General features: G+C 36.4%; 1 protein-coding gene across 3 annotated transcripts in view; it reads right to left on the bottom strand.

Moving 5' to 3' along the window:
• LOC132117547 (SH3 and PX domain-containing protein 2B-like) overlaps positions 1 to 15,570 on the bottom strand; it is a 35,997-nt gene that overhangs the window by 16,610 nt on the left and 3,817 nt on the right. For all 3 annotated transcript variants that reach the window (XM_059526903.1, XM_059526902.1, XM_059526901.1), the window contains exon 2: positions 14,060 to 14,140. In XM_059526903.1, the coding sequence (XP_059382886.1) occupies positions 14,060 to 14,140 (81 nt within the window). The remainder of the gene's footprint in view (positions 1 to 14,059; positions 14,141 to 15,570) is intronic.

Below are 15,570 nucleotides of genomic sequence, written 5' to 3' on the forward strand. Positions count from 1 at the left end.
TCAGTGTGAAGTGGCAACTCATTTTAGTTTTGCAGTGTAACATTTCCGAGTAGAACTGGATGTAGTGGACTCGAATAATTGACTGGATAGTGAAAAAGCAAAACTAAATGTGATTTTGCAGTAAAGCACCAGCGGTTGCTGATTATAATGCATTCAACAAATGCTTGTTCCCCCTCCTCCTGATCTGTATGCGTGGCCTGCTCTACATAGACAGACTGACATAATGGAACATTTTCCCTCGGTTTATACTCCGGTCCTGAATGCCCCGTAACGTTCACTCGCAGGCAGCTATACGTTATTTTCATTTGCTGGCACCAATTAACATTTTCCTCCCATCTGTAGCATTTTGGTTACAGCCAGGTCCTTATTTCAGTCCGAAAGCAGCTGTGGACTGATGAAATCACACCTGTGCCTTTCCAAAGTGTAGCGTTGAAGTAGATCATATGTGCATTTTACACAATCATGCACTGATGACTATAGCAGAGCTCAAATTCATCCGCTAAGCAACGTTTTCCAGCAAAGCAGTTCTTTACAGTCAGGTCTGGAAGTCTCTGGACACTGTCTGAGTTTTTGTACTTTTGCCTTTATACATCACTACAATGGATCTGAAATAAAACAATCAAGATGTGGTTGAAGTGCAGACTTTCAGCTTTAAGCTTTTAAGAGGTTCCATAAAAATATAAAATTTACCATTTAGGAGTAAGAGCCATTTTAAGCAAAGTACCTGCATTTTCAGGGGCTCAATAGTATTTGGACAAAGTGACATGATTGTAAATATAAGCACAGTTTTAATACTTGGAAGAAAATATTTTGCAGTTAATGATTGCCTGTAGTCTGGAGCCAATGTACATCACCAAATTCTGAGCTTCCTCCCTGGAGATGCTACGCCAGGTCCTTGAGTTGCTGCCTGTTTGTGTGTCTTTCTGCCTTCAGTCTTGTCTTCAGTAACTGAAAAGCATGCTCTACTGGACTGAGATCAGGCGATTGACTTGGCCATTGAAGAATATTCCATTTCTTTGCCATCAAAAAGTCTTGAATAGAGATCGACCGATATATCGGTTTAACGATAATGTTACCGATATTTAAGCATTTTTACCATAATCAGATATCGGTTTTGTAATATCAGATTTACAGATAAACTGCCATTTTGTGAGTGCTTTGAGAATTGCGTACAAGACAACAACAATGGTGTGCACAGGTAAAGCATACTTGGCTTGTAGTGGTGTATAAAGGCAAAAGCACAAAAACTCAGTGTCCGAAATACTTCTGGACCTTACTGTAGTTCTAAAGGCCCATGTTTACCCATAATGCAGACACCTATTCCTTCCCTAGTGAATTAGTCATTTTATTAGTCATTTTCAACAAGCTCATTTCTGCTAAATTTCCAGAAAATTTTGAAACTGCTTTGAACAGTTATTCTGTCATTCAATAAAATGAACGTGATTCTGGCAACATTTTATTATGTTGGTTCTAATACTTAACACAGTGAAATCAGCAGCATTAAAAGGTTAATGTTCTATTAATTTAAAAATGTTCAACCTACATTAAACTTGACCATAAATCTAAACAATACTGTTAGCAAAAGCAAATACACACGCACACATTTTCTGAAGCAACCATGCCATTTCAGCTTGTTTTTACAAGTCTTGGATCAATCTGCAATAGAAGTTCAATGCTGTACCGGGTGCGCTACAGAGCACGTTAACTATATCAGAAAAGCCATAAATATGGAGCTGGCTATATAATGCAAATATCAAAATATATTAGTTTACAAAACATACTACAATAAAAGTGTTTTGGGGTCGTGTTGTGAATCACACAGTAATAAGGGTTTATTCATTGAAAATCTGGGTAGGTAGGTAGGTTTTTGATGTTTTGCAAAGATTTTGGTTTTTCTAATGAGTCTACGTTGGTCATTTTAGGACATTTATTACTTTGCGTAATTCATTTTGCTCATAATTGTAATGTAGACTTAATGAGGGGGACTGCATGATGTCATGTGTCTGATCTGGAAGTGCATTTAAATAAAAGACATCTGTATTGTCTAATAAAACAAATAAAACCAACAGATATAATGAAAAAGCTCACTGGTTTTTAACATACACTTTTGCTGTAAACACCAAAGGAATGCATACATTTAAACGCTGAACCTTAATGGTGCCTTAGTTCTCACTCATGTCTGTTTCGAGACAATGACGAAGCAAAGAGATACGTCATTCTGCCAGACAAAGCTTTTAGTGTTGTCGGCTCATTTATTAAGCTGAAGAACAATGTCTTCTAGTGTGAGTCAGCGCCATCAGAATGACAGCACACAGATAAAACACTTACATTTCTGCACAATAAATGAGCTGCATGGGTCCATAAAGTCTTTTCTGAGATTAATTTTTTTTGCTCCATATCACTGTATCCAAATTTTTTAAATAAAACTTGACAGCTTCATAATGCAGGACTCTACAGTCCAGCGTTCTCCAGTACAATGCATGTGGGCATTTGATAGACCGCAGTGGACCAGCGAGATACATAAATAGCCTCCATTGTAAGGGCACTATTTTACATATCATAATTACAAAAACAGAGTGCACAGTACCAGTCAAAATTTGGACACACCTACTCATGCTTCATTACAGTTTTCCACATTTCAGAATAACTGCAAAGATGTCAAAACAAATGGAAGTACAAAATGGTGTAATGGTCCACGGATTTCAAAATATATATAATAATATAATATAGCCAGTTACGTTGTCTATTTAAACTAAACTAGTTCTAAACAAAGCAGCTGTGTGTAACTGTGTTAAATCATTTTTTTTATGGTTTAAATCCAAGAACTAAAACTTACTCTTAAATCTTGATAAACTGTGAAAAATCTTTTGTAATATTGAAGTTTCCTCAAGATTGCCTGAAATTACTTGCAATGACAGTGATTTTCTTGTCTGTTTTGCTGTTCTAACTCTTGGTGAAGTAGCATTGGGTTGGAAAAGGAAGGAAGAATTGATTTTTTTTTTATGGTCAAATCCTCACTGAGATTTAGGCATCCTTTGAGAGGTATCCTGATGGAAACAACAGTCATTTCCTGCTCCAGCACCATTACTGCTGCTGTTTATCACCATATCATTCACTGACAACACTGACCGGGTCACAGACTGCCCAGACAACACAAAGCTAGCCTTCAAACTGATTATTCAACCAACAAATGAAAATGTGTATCATCAAAAATGCTGGTAACAGTTTTGGTTACTGACTTCAACTGTATGGAAAATATAAGACATTACTCATAATATCCTGTTTTATGTTCAGAAGTAATGAAGTAATAAAGGTTTGAAATGACATGAGGGTGAGTAAATGATGACAAAACTTTTACTTTTGCTCATTTTCTCTTTAAATGAATCATTTACCCAAACATTCTGTTATAATTTACCTACTTTTCCCTGCCATAAAACACAAAAGGAGAAGTTTAGCACACTCTTGGTTTTCTTTTCTAATTAAAGTAAATGGAGATGGATTACAGAATTATTTCACTGATACTCTTTTAGTTTGGATTGCTAGATAAGCATTACTACATTTTAATTAAACTTTTCAAATAGGTCTGAAACAATGAGTCAATGTCCAAAAAAAAAAGGAATCCAATTTTTCTTTGTCGAATAGTTATTCTGTCACCTCAAATTAGCTAATGTAAGGGCCTGCAATAACACAGTTTGACCAGTGTGGCGCTGTAGCACAAGACTGTATTGTAATTAACCCTTCGCAGGGAATTTGACTGACAGGTGATTTGACCAATCTTAATTGACCAATCCGAATCTGGCATTTTGTCCAACAAACAAATCAGACTGGAGAGTAGACGTCAGTGGATTTGATGTTTGAATGGTGTGTATTGACCAGTGTTAATTTCGTTGACGAATAATGTGTCAACAACATTTTTTTCACTGACGAAAACGAGACGATAATGAAAAGAAAATTGGTTTTGAATGACAGAAATACAAAGAAAATCAACATTTTCATCAACGAATAAACACGAGATGAAAATGTTAGGGAGGGACGATTTAGATAGATTAATTTCATTCAGAACGAATCTGCTGCACATTTAAACTGTAACATATCCTATTGATCTATCTGGTGGGTCATAAACTGGCATACATTTGCTGCACATCTCATAAAATGTTCAAAAATTTCTAAATCTTGGTGTAAGAGAAGAGCAGACATATGGATAAATGTGACGACTCAATTTGGTCTGGTTGTCTGGTTTTGCTCTGGTTTCCACACACCCGAAGCAGCACCTCTCACACAGCACAGGAGTACTCTTTTGTGCCCCATGAACGGAGGAAAACATTTACATTAATTCATTTAGTAGATGCTTTTATCCAATACATCAAGCGATTCTGCTTCAAGGACAAACAGATACAGTAAGTTCTCGTCATACCAAGTTTCAAGCATTGCTCAAATAAGTACAAGCTAGACAAAGAAAGATGAAAGCAAAGAGAAATATATATCTCCAAAAGCGGCCCCTATTGGAAAATAATTAATTTGCATTTTCAGCCAGACCAACAAATTCAAGTTTCCCAGGTCTGCATGCGCAACAAGTGGCCGTGCAGCTTGCTAATGTTTCATATTGACGTCAACATGAAACGTCTTGGGATTTGTTTTAAAAACGACTCGTTTCAGAGTCAACTCTTTCTTTTAAGAGACAATAACATTATACACTGTGCACTTTCAGATTTAAAACTTTGTTATGAAAGAGTAATTGAAGTAGAAGTACCGTATTTTCCGGACTATAAGTCGCATTTTTTTTCATAGTTTGGCTGGTCCTGCGACTTATATTCAGGTGCGACTTATTTATCAAAATTAATTTGACATGAACCGAGAGAAATGAACCAAGAGAAAACATTACCGTCTCCAGCCGCGAGAGGTCTGCACTGAAGACATAGAGCGCACTCTCACGGCTGGAGACGGTAATGTTTTCTCTTGATGCTTGGTTCTAAATAAATGCGACTTATAGTCCAGTGCGACTTATATATGTTTTTTTCCTCGTCATGACGTATTTTTGGACTGATGCGACTTATACTCACTTATAGTCCGAAAAATATGGTAATGCTTCAAATGGGATTAAATACTAGTTAAAACTCGCAATCCTAAATCTCGCTATGAATGAAAGGGTGTATTTCACCATTTACGAAGAGATTCTTCAATCTCTGAAACCCCAGAACTTTGAAACAGCGTAACCACATTCAGACGGCTGTGTCATAAGATCTTCTTTACTACTGAAGCGCATTAGTGGTTGTGTTATTTACCCTCTGCATGTCCTGCCTGACTGCTGCTATAGTATGTGCTGCATCAGCACTAAAGTTCCTCAACCACACAGGAAAAAAGCAGCAAGGAGTGAAAGAACTGAAGGGAAAGTTGAGGAAGAAGCCATTAAAGCAGTAACATGCGTCATAGGAGAGAGACCCCAAGAACTTAAAATGAGTCAATGCATGGCCATCAGTGACAATGATTCATTCAAACACCAAAGATTTGAAATTCATTATTATAATACATTAATTGCAATGTATGGAAGGATTTTCAAATGGAATTGCAAATTATATTTTCATTTGCATTTTCAAAATGTGGACGCATAAATTGTGACATAATCCATATGAAATTGAAAATCTTGCATTACCGTTTGCATTTTCGCTTTTGCGAACGCACAATGAGTGCCAAATTTCAAATGAAAAATAATAATAATAATTATTTTGTTTAAATGAAAAAGCAATTTGTATCAAAGTGATCACAAAATGACTATATTTCACCAAGTTATTCATACCAGAAGCTTCCTTTTGAATCATGTAACAGGTTTTTTATATGGATTGTCATGCTAAACAAATGAGCGGTGGAGGTTTTTGCTTGGCTAACACATGTTTGTAGTCATTCAAAATAAATATTCAGAATATTCCGGGTTCAAAAGAAGTTAAGCTTTACATGCAGCATTTTAGTATAATGTTAATTCTGATTAAAATCTATTTGGATCCCTTTTTTATAGTAATAATAATAAAAAAATAAAAATAGTGAGGCACTTACAACTAATTGAGGCCAGTTTCTGGAGGATATAAAAGCAGAATAGTGCAGCTTAGCATTATTAAAGCACTTTATAATTCTTCTATTAAAAAGTTTGTTTAAATTATTTAAGAAAAATCGTAATTTACAGTAATTTTGTGGTCAGTGCATTGCATTTCATGGCGATGAAGATGTAAAAACTAGATTCAAGTTTTTAGCTGGGATAATACAAATAAATAGTTTTCCTTTCCGTTGTTTTAAATAATACTGATGCACACCTTTTGTGCTAAATATATTATGGTATTATGACAAAGTATAATATATAAAAAAATATATTAAATTATATACAATATATAAACGTTTTTCTTAAAACTCCATTATACATGTATAGACCTAGGAGTTGACTGTTTGAAGAGGTTGTATTTTTCCATATGGTTCACATATCTGTGGAAGTGCCGAGCAGAGAAAAGCTCCCGTAACATTTTCAGGAAGCTGTGGCAGAGCTCACCGCGGGGATTTCTGACCATTTGTGCAAATTTGGTGAATAGCTTCAGTTGTGCTGAGTGCTTCTAATAATAGTGGGTTTCCGTTCTAAACTGTTTGCAAGCTTTTGGCTGCAACAGAGAGGAAGATTCAGCACAACTGAACACCGTCGTCACACAGGAAGTTCAGATAAATTTGGACCAGCCTTGAAGTTTAATGCCTCCAACTGGTGATCTCAACTCTCAACTCAGTTATTAATATGAATTATCACTGTCAACAGATTTAATATGCAAACTCATTTATGATTAATCACAATTTATAAATCAATATTTGTCAATTATTAAATACATGTAAACACATTCCTATTTTTTACTTGCACTAAATTAATGAAAGCTTTACATTAACAGTCCATGAATAGAATTCAGAAAAGGAAGTGGCCGGTTTCTGACATGCTGTGTTAAACTAATAGGTTTAATTTGATGCATTGCAAAGTTACATTTATGAAGGCCAGATTGTGAAGTCTGATTGCAATGAACTGCTTTAAAGCTAATTAAATACAGACATAGAAAGCAGAAATGTAGCTAAAATAAAAATCTGTTCCATTCTGATGTATACATTTTTTGTTTACTTCATTTGATAATACTTGTACACGAAAATCGAAGAAAGACCAGTGTGCTCATGTGTAGTAAGTGTTGGTACAACAGCAGAACACCTGAGATCTTTTCAGCAAGTGTTATTTCTAGGACATTGTGATTCTGGATGCGATGTCGTTGCGCAACTTGTGAAATTTCTCTGATCAAAACAGGAAAAGTCCCAATCATCAGTGAATATGAAGACAAAGCGTCCAAACAGGTTTGGTCAAGAAACATCAGACTCAGCAATCTGGAAGTTTTGCAGACTTTAACCGAGAGAACAAAGCTTTTTTATTTATTATTATTACTATTCAATATTATTGTGTTTTATACATTTTTCTTAATATGTCAAAGCAAACAGACATGACAATTGAATATTGCCTATCCAAGGCATTGCTTCATGACCAGTGTTTCTCAACTGCTGGGTCATGAGCCAAAAGTGGATCACAAGACAGGGTCAAAGAAACAACAACAAATGTAACTATGTTGCTCTGATGTGAGGATTTTATTTTGAAATTCCTCGCATCAGAAGATGAGACTTCTATCAAATGCAGTTTAAAACACAAATTCAACATCAGATGAGATGTTATGAGTCAGGCTATTTGTCAGTGTCATCATTATAACGTTATCTTATGACATAAAACCCCTCTCTCACCTCAGTTAAACTAACTTTTTTGTCCCGTCATCAGTTTTATCGTGCTCACAGGTTCGATTATTCATAGAATAAATTGCATTTTGTGTCTCTTTAATGTGTTGTGACCGATCGCTGTAGGGCCTCAGTTCAAGTGATACATGAACTAATCACCTCTTCCTCTTTACTAGTTATAACATGAAATAAACATGAATGAACATCAGAAGGCATCTTGTTTGCACTGCAGAAAGACGTCAATACACATTTTTCAAGTTCAAGTCCACCGACATTAATCTACTCTACTGTCTGATTGGTTTATCAGACAAAAATGGCAGATAATGTGTTCGGATTGGTCAAATCTCCTGTCAATCAAATTCCTTTTGAGATCCACTTTCCTGCAGCATTTAGCTCCAACCCTAACTACCTAACTCTGCCTACCTGTGATTTTCTAAATACATTGATTAGCATACTCACGTATGTTTGATTAGGGTTAGAGCTAAACTGTGCAGGAAAGTGGATCTTGCGAGCCAGATTTGAGTATCGCTTAGTGTATCTTAGTGGCTTAGTGTATCCCATCATGCATCATGTTCTGAAAATAAATGGTGAGACTTTTTGCCGAGATCTCGCGAGAAGTCACAGAAACCTTTCCAGTGCAAGTTAAATATTAACATGATAATTATATATTGCATATAATTTGGTAGAAAAACAGTTTTTTACATTTCATTGGTGAGATTTATTTTGTACAATATCTGCATCTGCTTTTTATCACTTCATTAAAAAGTGCATTAAGAATAATGCATTAATTCATCTCACTCAGATTTATTATTCCTCTAAATGAATAAAAATGATGCAACTCAGAATGACGCAAACCTGTAATAATTAAATGTTACACAAAAATATATGTATTTAATCCCATTTTATTAACCAATGTCTTTGCTTCTAACCTTCGATGATCCAGTTCAACCATACTAATAAACAAAAATTACTCTAGACAAACATTTGTCTTTTTTATTGGCGAAGTGTGTTGAAATTTATTTTCATCAGCTTTCAACTGTACAGACATAAATGTACTTTTCTTTCAGCCGGAGGCTTAAAGGTTTTTTTTATTTGCCAAAAATTAGGGCTTGCACAGACTAGTCGAGTAGTCGAGTGATTGACTACTTCAACCACTAGTCAGCACTGTTGGAAACAATCGACTAATCGAGCATGCATTAGGGTTCCCACACCTCGATTAACTTCAAATTCAAGGACCTTTCAAAGACTTTCCAGGTCCAATACCCTCAAATTCAAGGACTTAATGTGGGGACACATTTCAAGTGAGAGCGAGGTTACATCGTGAGGGCTCACATCGAGATATGCCACTATCTCACATCGAGATAGTGAACCTTCATTAATGCATAAACATTCACAATGAGCAATTGCTACATTTGCTACAAAAGTTATTAATCTCTTAGTCCATGTTAGCTCATTAAATAACAGTTGCAACTTTAGATTTTAACATGTTATTAAATATTGGTATTAAATTGGTTATTAAATAAGAATATTTCATTGGCAGTTTATGTTATTATGAATGAACTAATGTTAACTAATGAAGCCCTAATGTAAAGTGTGAATGAACAATAAAGAATCAAAACACTTTCAAACAATATCTAGGGCATGTTGTAGTCCAGATTAAAATGCTTAAAAAAAAAAGTTCGAAAATGAATAGGCTATTAAATCTAAATATTTACGTATTGGTGCTGTGATGAACACCATAGCAAATCCACAAATCTGAATGGCTATTTATATTATTTAAATACGTTTTAGAAAGTAGCAACTGCTTTATTTATGGGGTTTCCAGAGTAAGGGCTGCATTTTCTGCAGTTTAGCGCCATCTGCTGTCAGAGAGTGAATGTGCTTTCATTCAGCGCGTCTCTCACGTGTTCCTCATGTGCTTCTCATGCGTGCTCGTTTACATCAGAGCAGAACACGTCTTTCAAGCAGCATACAGTGCTGTTGAGCATTTTGAACAGTTGATGGGAAAAGCATTCTTAAAATGCTTCCCAAATTCTGAATAATGTATAATGTATAATTATTCATGGTATTTAGAAGTGCCCACGATAACAATATCGTGCATAGTCATTACTGTGATATATCGCATTACCGAATAGTAGCACATGTCTGCTTGTAAGATACATTTTTACATTTTTCATGTGTCAAACACAACTAGGCAAAGAGCTTTTTTTTTCATTTATTTTTGGACATATGACAGAGATCTGATATTCTATTGGTTGTATTTATGTTTTGCATAAAACTGAAGAATATACATACTATACTGTATTCTAAAATGATATGATATTAAATTTAGCATGGATTTTATTAAAAAGAGCTTAGGCTCATGTAACCAGAAGTTTAAAGATATATGAATATGCTTTGACGTTTTTTTTGCCTTAGGGGTTTACATTATCTTAACAAGCAAAGCAATTCAACATTAATTTTCAGGTGTGTCTGTGAAACATAGAGGTACCATCCTAGTTTTTTTTCTTTGTGCACGCATGAACAAACGTAGGGTGACCATATTTTAGTTTTCCAAAAAGAGGACAGTGGGAGTGGGCGGGGCGGGGTGCTGGGGTTTGGTTGGTTGGTGGTTATTGTAGTGCCCAAAGTAGTGCAATGACCATATCCCAAATATCAAAACTGAAAATGTCATTTTGATACCTAAAATACATATTTTACAGTCACTGTTATGCATATTGATCATAAACGCATCTAAAAAGCTTTCTACCAGTGGCCCTCCTTCACAAAAATTAACATCCAGCACAGTTTTATCATTGGCAGAATGCAAAATGTTTCAATACAAGCATTTTAGTCAAATTTAATTAAGCAACATTTCAAACCTTTAACCCGTGGGGAAAATCAAGCCATTAAATTTAAAAGTAGCCATAAAAAAAAAAATTGGATTTGGCAACCCTGCATTCAACATGATTTGGAATCAGATTTGACTGATCATGGGTTAAGGAGAGAGAGATGGCGGATTCAAAAAAGATTTAAATACTCTGCGGATTGATAGAGGCTTCTTGATTCATGAAAATTATGCAATATTAGAAAGTTTACAGGGAGCGGATGGGATTGGACACAAATCACGGGAGCGGGCAATAATGGTCAGAAATTCAGTGAGAGCGGGATTAAGAAAACCTTGCAGCGCTCTAATACCAAAACGCACTGGAGACTGTCAAACACCTTATTTGGAATGGCATGGATAATGGCTTCAAAATCAAATAATGGACAAAGAATAATTCTGCCTAAATATTCGACTGAGGCTGGCACAGTCTGGTGGATCAGTGCAATATTATACACAGACCTCTAAAGTCACGTAATAGAGTGTGAAGTGAATGAATGTAAAAAGCGTAAATCAAACTCGCCTCTCCGTGCATCTCTCAGAAATCAGAGCTTGGCAAGAGTAATATCACCTATAATTATACATCATACACGTTCTATTTTTTGTATATATTTAAAAAGGCAATGATTTAAACCTTAGGCTAAGATATGATTCGAATGAATGGCATAAGAACAGTGCGCTCACTAATCAAACAGACACGTTGCGCGTCAGTCTCTCAATAACCAAACCAGTTCTCTCTCAAGATCAGGCTATTAACCAACTTAGATACAGATACATTTTCTACTCAGCCTACATGTTTGCATCTTTGTCTTTTGCTGGTTTGCATGGCAACACTGATAGTTACTTGCTAATCATGCAAGTAACATGCTAATCATGCTAGAAACATGCTAGTAACATGCAAGTAACTTGCTATTCATACTAAGAACAGCCTAGCTACTTGCTAATCATGCTAGCAACATACTAGTAACTTGCTAATCATGCTATCAACATGATAGTAACATGCTTAAACTTGCTAATCATGCTAGCAACATGCTAGTAGCATGCTTATGTTAACAACATGCTAGAACATGCTAGTAACATGCAATAAGGCTAGAAAAATGCTAGTGGGCATGCTAGTAACTTTGCTAATCATGCTAGTCACATGCTAGTCACTTCCTAGTCATGCTAACAACATGCTAGTTACATGGCAATCATGTTAAAAACATGTTATTAACATCTTTCAGGCTAGGATTTCTCAAGCAAACCTTAAATTTTGTATGGACAAACTTTTTATCAAGTTATATATTTAAAATTAAAATGTAAGAATTAGGTCAAAGTTCTAAAAAACATGTTGGGTTGTGGCTTAAAAATGTTTGTTCAATGGCCAAACCTGTTGAGATCCACTGTTCTATCTAGTTCACTGGTCTGGTCAGATATCTTTAGTACTAGTGTTGCACGGTGCACCGATACTTTAAAAGTATCGCGATTCTCGGAAATGAAAAACGTCACGATTCCTAAATGTATTAGTATCTATACTTCAAAGAATGACTGTGTTCCAGATTTGTAAGAGACGTATTTCATGTTGGTGTGTGCAACGCACGCTTCCAGTGCCTCCCTATGGACGTCTGTGTTTTTCTCTTCACGCAAGCAGCAAAAAAGCACTAGAGCGAGATGGCTGCATTAGTGGCTTTACTAAACTGATTTGGCTTTACTAAAATGTGTGCATAATCGCATTAAATAGTTTAAATGAGTTGTTCAGATGAACAAAGCACGAGGTTTTCTTGCATAATTAACATTTTAATTGTTTGGTCAGACAGTTCATATATAATATTCACATTAATCGGGGATTAAACATGGAGCTATGTTCTGTATGCTAAATATGAAAACGAGTGTATCTGCAAAGCATCTATAACTGCTGATTGCTGATCGAGATTTACATGCTTGACTCACTGACCCTGTATACTCCTCAATTTCGTTCATAAACGAGATGTATCAGTTCATTGAACTCATTCACGAATGAGAAGATCTCTCGATCTCGTTCAGTGAAGGGCGGATTCGTTCACTACATTCAACAAATCACATGCTCCATCACATCTTGAGTAACTCTTTGACAGGATGAAACGGTTCACAGAGCTGTTCACGAGCTGCGCATGCGCTGCTAATAGCGCTGCTGTGGAGGGAGGAACTTCAGTGAACGAGAAATATAAGTCAGTGGGTTGCCTGAACAAGAACGATTCGTTTGCCTAAAAGATTCGTTCACGGACGAACGATCACTAGTGCAATTTCATATAGCCTATATTAAATATTTGGAATATATATTTTCATATTTTATTAGGTTCTTTGATAAGGTTACAATACGAAGGTCTAAGTAGCAACGTATCTTCCGTGATGTCCCCGATGCGCGGGTCGGGTGGGTAAAGAAATTTTACTTTATTTGCGGGCTAGGGCGGGCCAAATCATTTCATAAAAGCGGGACCCGCGGGTTGGAAAAAAACCTGACCCGCGCATCACTAGGCTGCATGTGCGAGCACAAGTGATACTGTGGCCGCCGGTCCACGACTGGTAGAAAAAGATGACGCTCATTAAAGCTCACTGGCTGAGTTTTCTCCTCTGAAAGAAAAGGTTGCACAACTGACAAAATAAGTTACAATATCCGAGATATTGCTGCTAAATTTTATTAGCTTTTTTTTTAACTTGAATGCCATTGCTTAAATTGATTTTATTTATCTATTGACATTTAATCTTCTGAGTTCAGAAACATTGTTTATTATAATCGCATATTTTTATTCACAGTTCAGAATCAAGATAAATGTATTACTCTTATGTTTCTTATGATAACTGAGATAATGCTGCTAAATTTATTCTTTACCTTGAATGTCATTGCTCTAATTTATTTTTTATATTTTGATATTTCATATTTTGTTCAAATGTTTAACATATATGCTGTTCATATGTTCATTTATTAGTGTGTTATATGATTTGAATGTTGTCCCGGTTTTAAAATAAAGCATAGCAATTATATTTGAGAGTGTATTTTCCCCTTTCAGGAAAAGTATCGTAATCGCAATTCTTGACTAGGTATCGGTATCGAAACAATAATTTTGGTATCGTAACAACACTATTAAGTACGTTTCTACAGAGCCATCAGTGTGATGACTTTTCCTGTCACAGCACTAAAACAGCCCGTCTAAACCTGCCACATACACTTCAGCATTTCTGTGGCCATCGCTGAAATCCATGTTAATCTCTCCAACAGCTAAGCTTTCAGTTCTGCTCATGGCATCAAACTCAGGGTTGGCATTACTTCTTCAAGGTTTCATTGGAAAAGAACAGCCATGCTGGTTCAGTTCTCCTTTGAGCTTAAACGATGCTAATACTTGGATTCACATGTTTATCATCGCAATATTATATTGGAACTAGTACAAAACTCACCTGAAGGTCGAAAAATTTACTGTAGCGCCTGAAAATGATCTCAGTGCTGCCATCAGACCAAGCCACTTTGATAATGTAAACCTAGAGTAAAAAAAAATAGAGATAAAGGGAGTTAAACCAGATTTACAATTATTACACACAACTCTGTTCACTTAATTAAGATAACTACAACAGTTATTAACCCTCATCATATCAAACCAGTACTTTGCAATATTTTCCATGCAGCTTCAGTTAATGAAAACCGGAGCTTCCAAGCTACAAAAAGAATGCAGAAGCACCATAAATGTGTCCTAAATGTGTCTCTAATGAGATGTGCATCTCTACATCTCATCTGAACCCATATTGCAGCTTTGACTGTAATGTACAGTCTAAATCAATTACTTTCTTTTTAGACAGCTGGTTCAGTTTACCAAAAAAACAAAAACAAAAAAAAAAACAAAGTATGAATGATTCGTTCAATAATTACTCATCATATCAAATTTGGTTCATGTCTTTGTGATATTCTGTATGCAGATATTAAGGTTTTTCATTTATGTAAGGCTAACATATAATCAAGTGATATATCATCCAACAGTAAACAAATCACACACACACACACAGTATATATATATATATATATATATATATATATGTACGCAGAAGAAAAAACAAAAAGACAATTAAAAAATTTCCTGGTTCGCTGTGCTTGTTTGTAGAGCTGCATAATTTGGCCAAAATAGTGTCATTATGTATCAATATTAATATATCATTTATCATTTAACGTAATATTAATATGACTAAAAATTACTACTAATAAATAAGTATTATTTTTATTACTAGTAGTAGTAAAATATAAAAACTACTAGATAAAAAAACGGAATATTACTTTAGTAATATTTGACCATAAAATGGAGAAAAATATTTATAATTGTATTTTACTGTGACGAGTGGGGCGGGGCCGAGGGACGTGGGAGCGAGGCCGGTGGAGTGATTGGAGAAGAACTACACCTGTTCGACCCGCCGGTCTCGAGGCCCACGGAGGAGATGGAAGGATATAAAACTGGAGCGACGACAGTGAAGGACGAAAGAGGACCAGGCCTGGGCTTTTAGTTGTGTTTTGGTTTTATTTTGTGTGCATCAGTCGTCTGTGAGGGGCTGCTGGGCGAGATCGCTGCCGGCCGCCCGCGATGTGGAGGGACGGCTGCCGTCCGTGAGGGAGCGGAGGAGTCGGCACCGTTCACCAGGTGGCCAGAGCCTGCTGCCATCCGCCGGAACCGGGAGGAGCAGGGAACAGGGGACTCATGCCGGCTGCCCAAAACCGGAGGAGCCGTCACCGTCCACCGGGCGGCGGAGGAGTGTCGTGCCATCCGCCGAGGGCCGTCCAGTGCCACCACCAGGCACCGCGGAGAAGATCGCCCAGCTGGTGGAGGGCCGAGCAGCAGTGCGTCTGGGAACCGGAATTTTTTTTTTTCCTCTCTCCCCTCTCTCGTCTCTGTCACTCCTCCCTCCATCTCCTTTTCTCTCGCCTCGTC

This window comes from Carassius carassius, chromosome 36 (assembly GCF_963082965.1).
Source record: "Carassius carassius chromosome 36, fCarCar2.1, whole genome shotgun sequence".
Taxonomy (NCBI): Eukaryota; Metazoa; Chordata; class Actinopteri; order Cypriniformes; family Cyprinidae; genus Carassius; species Carassius carassius.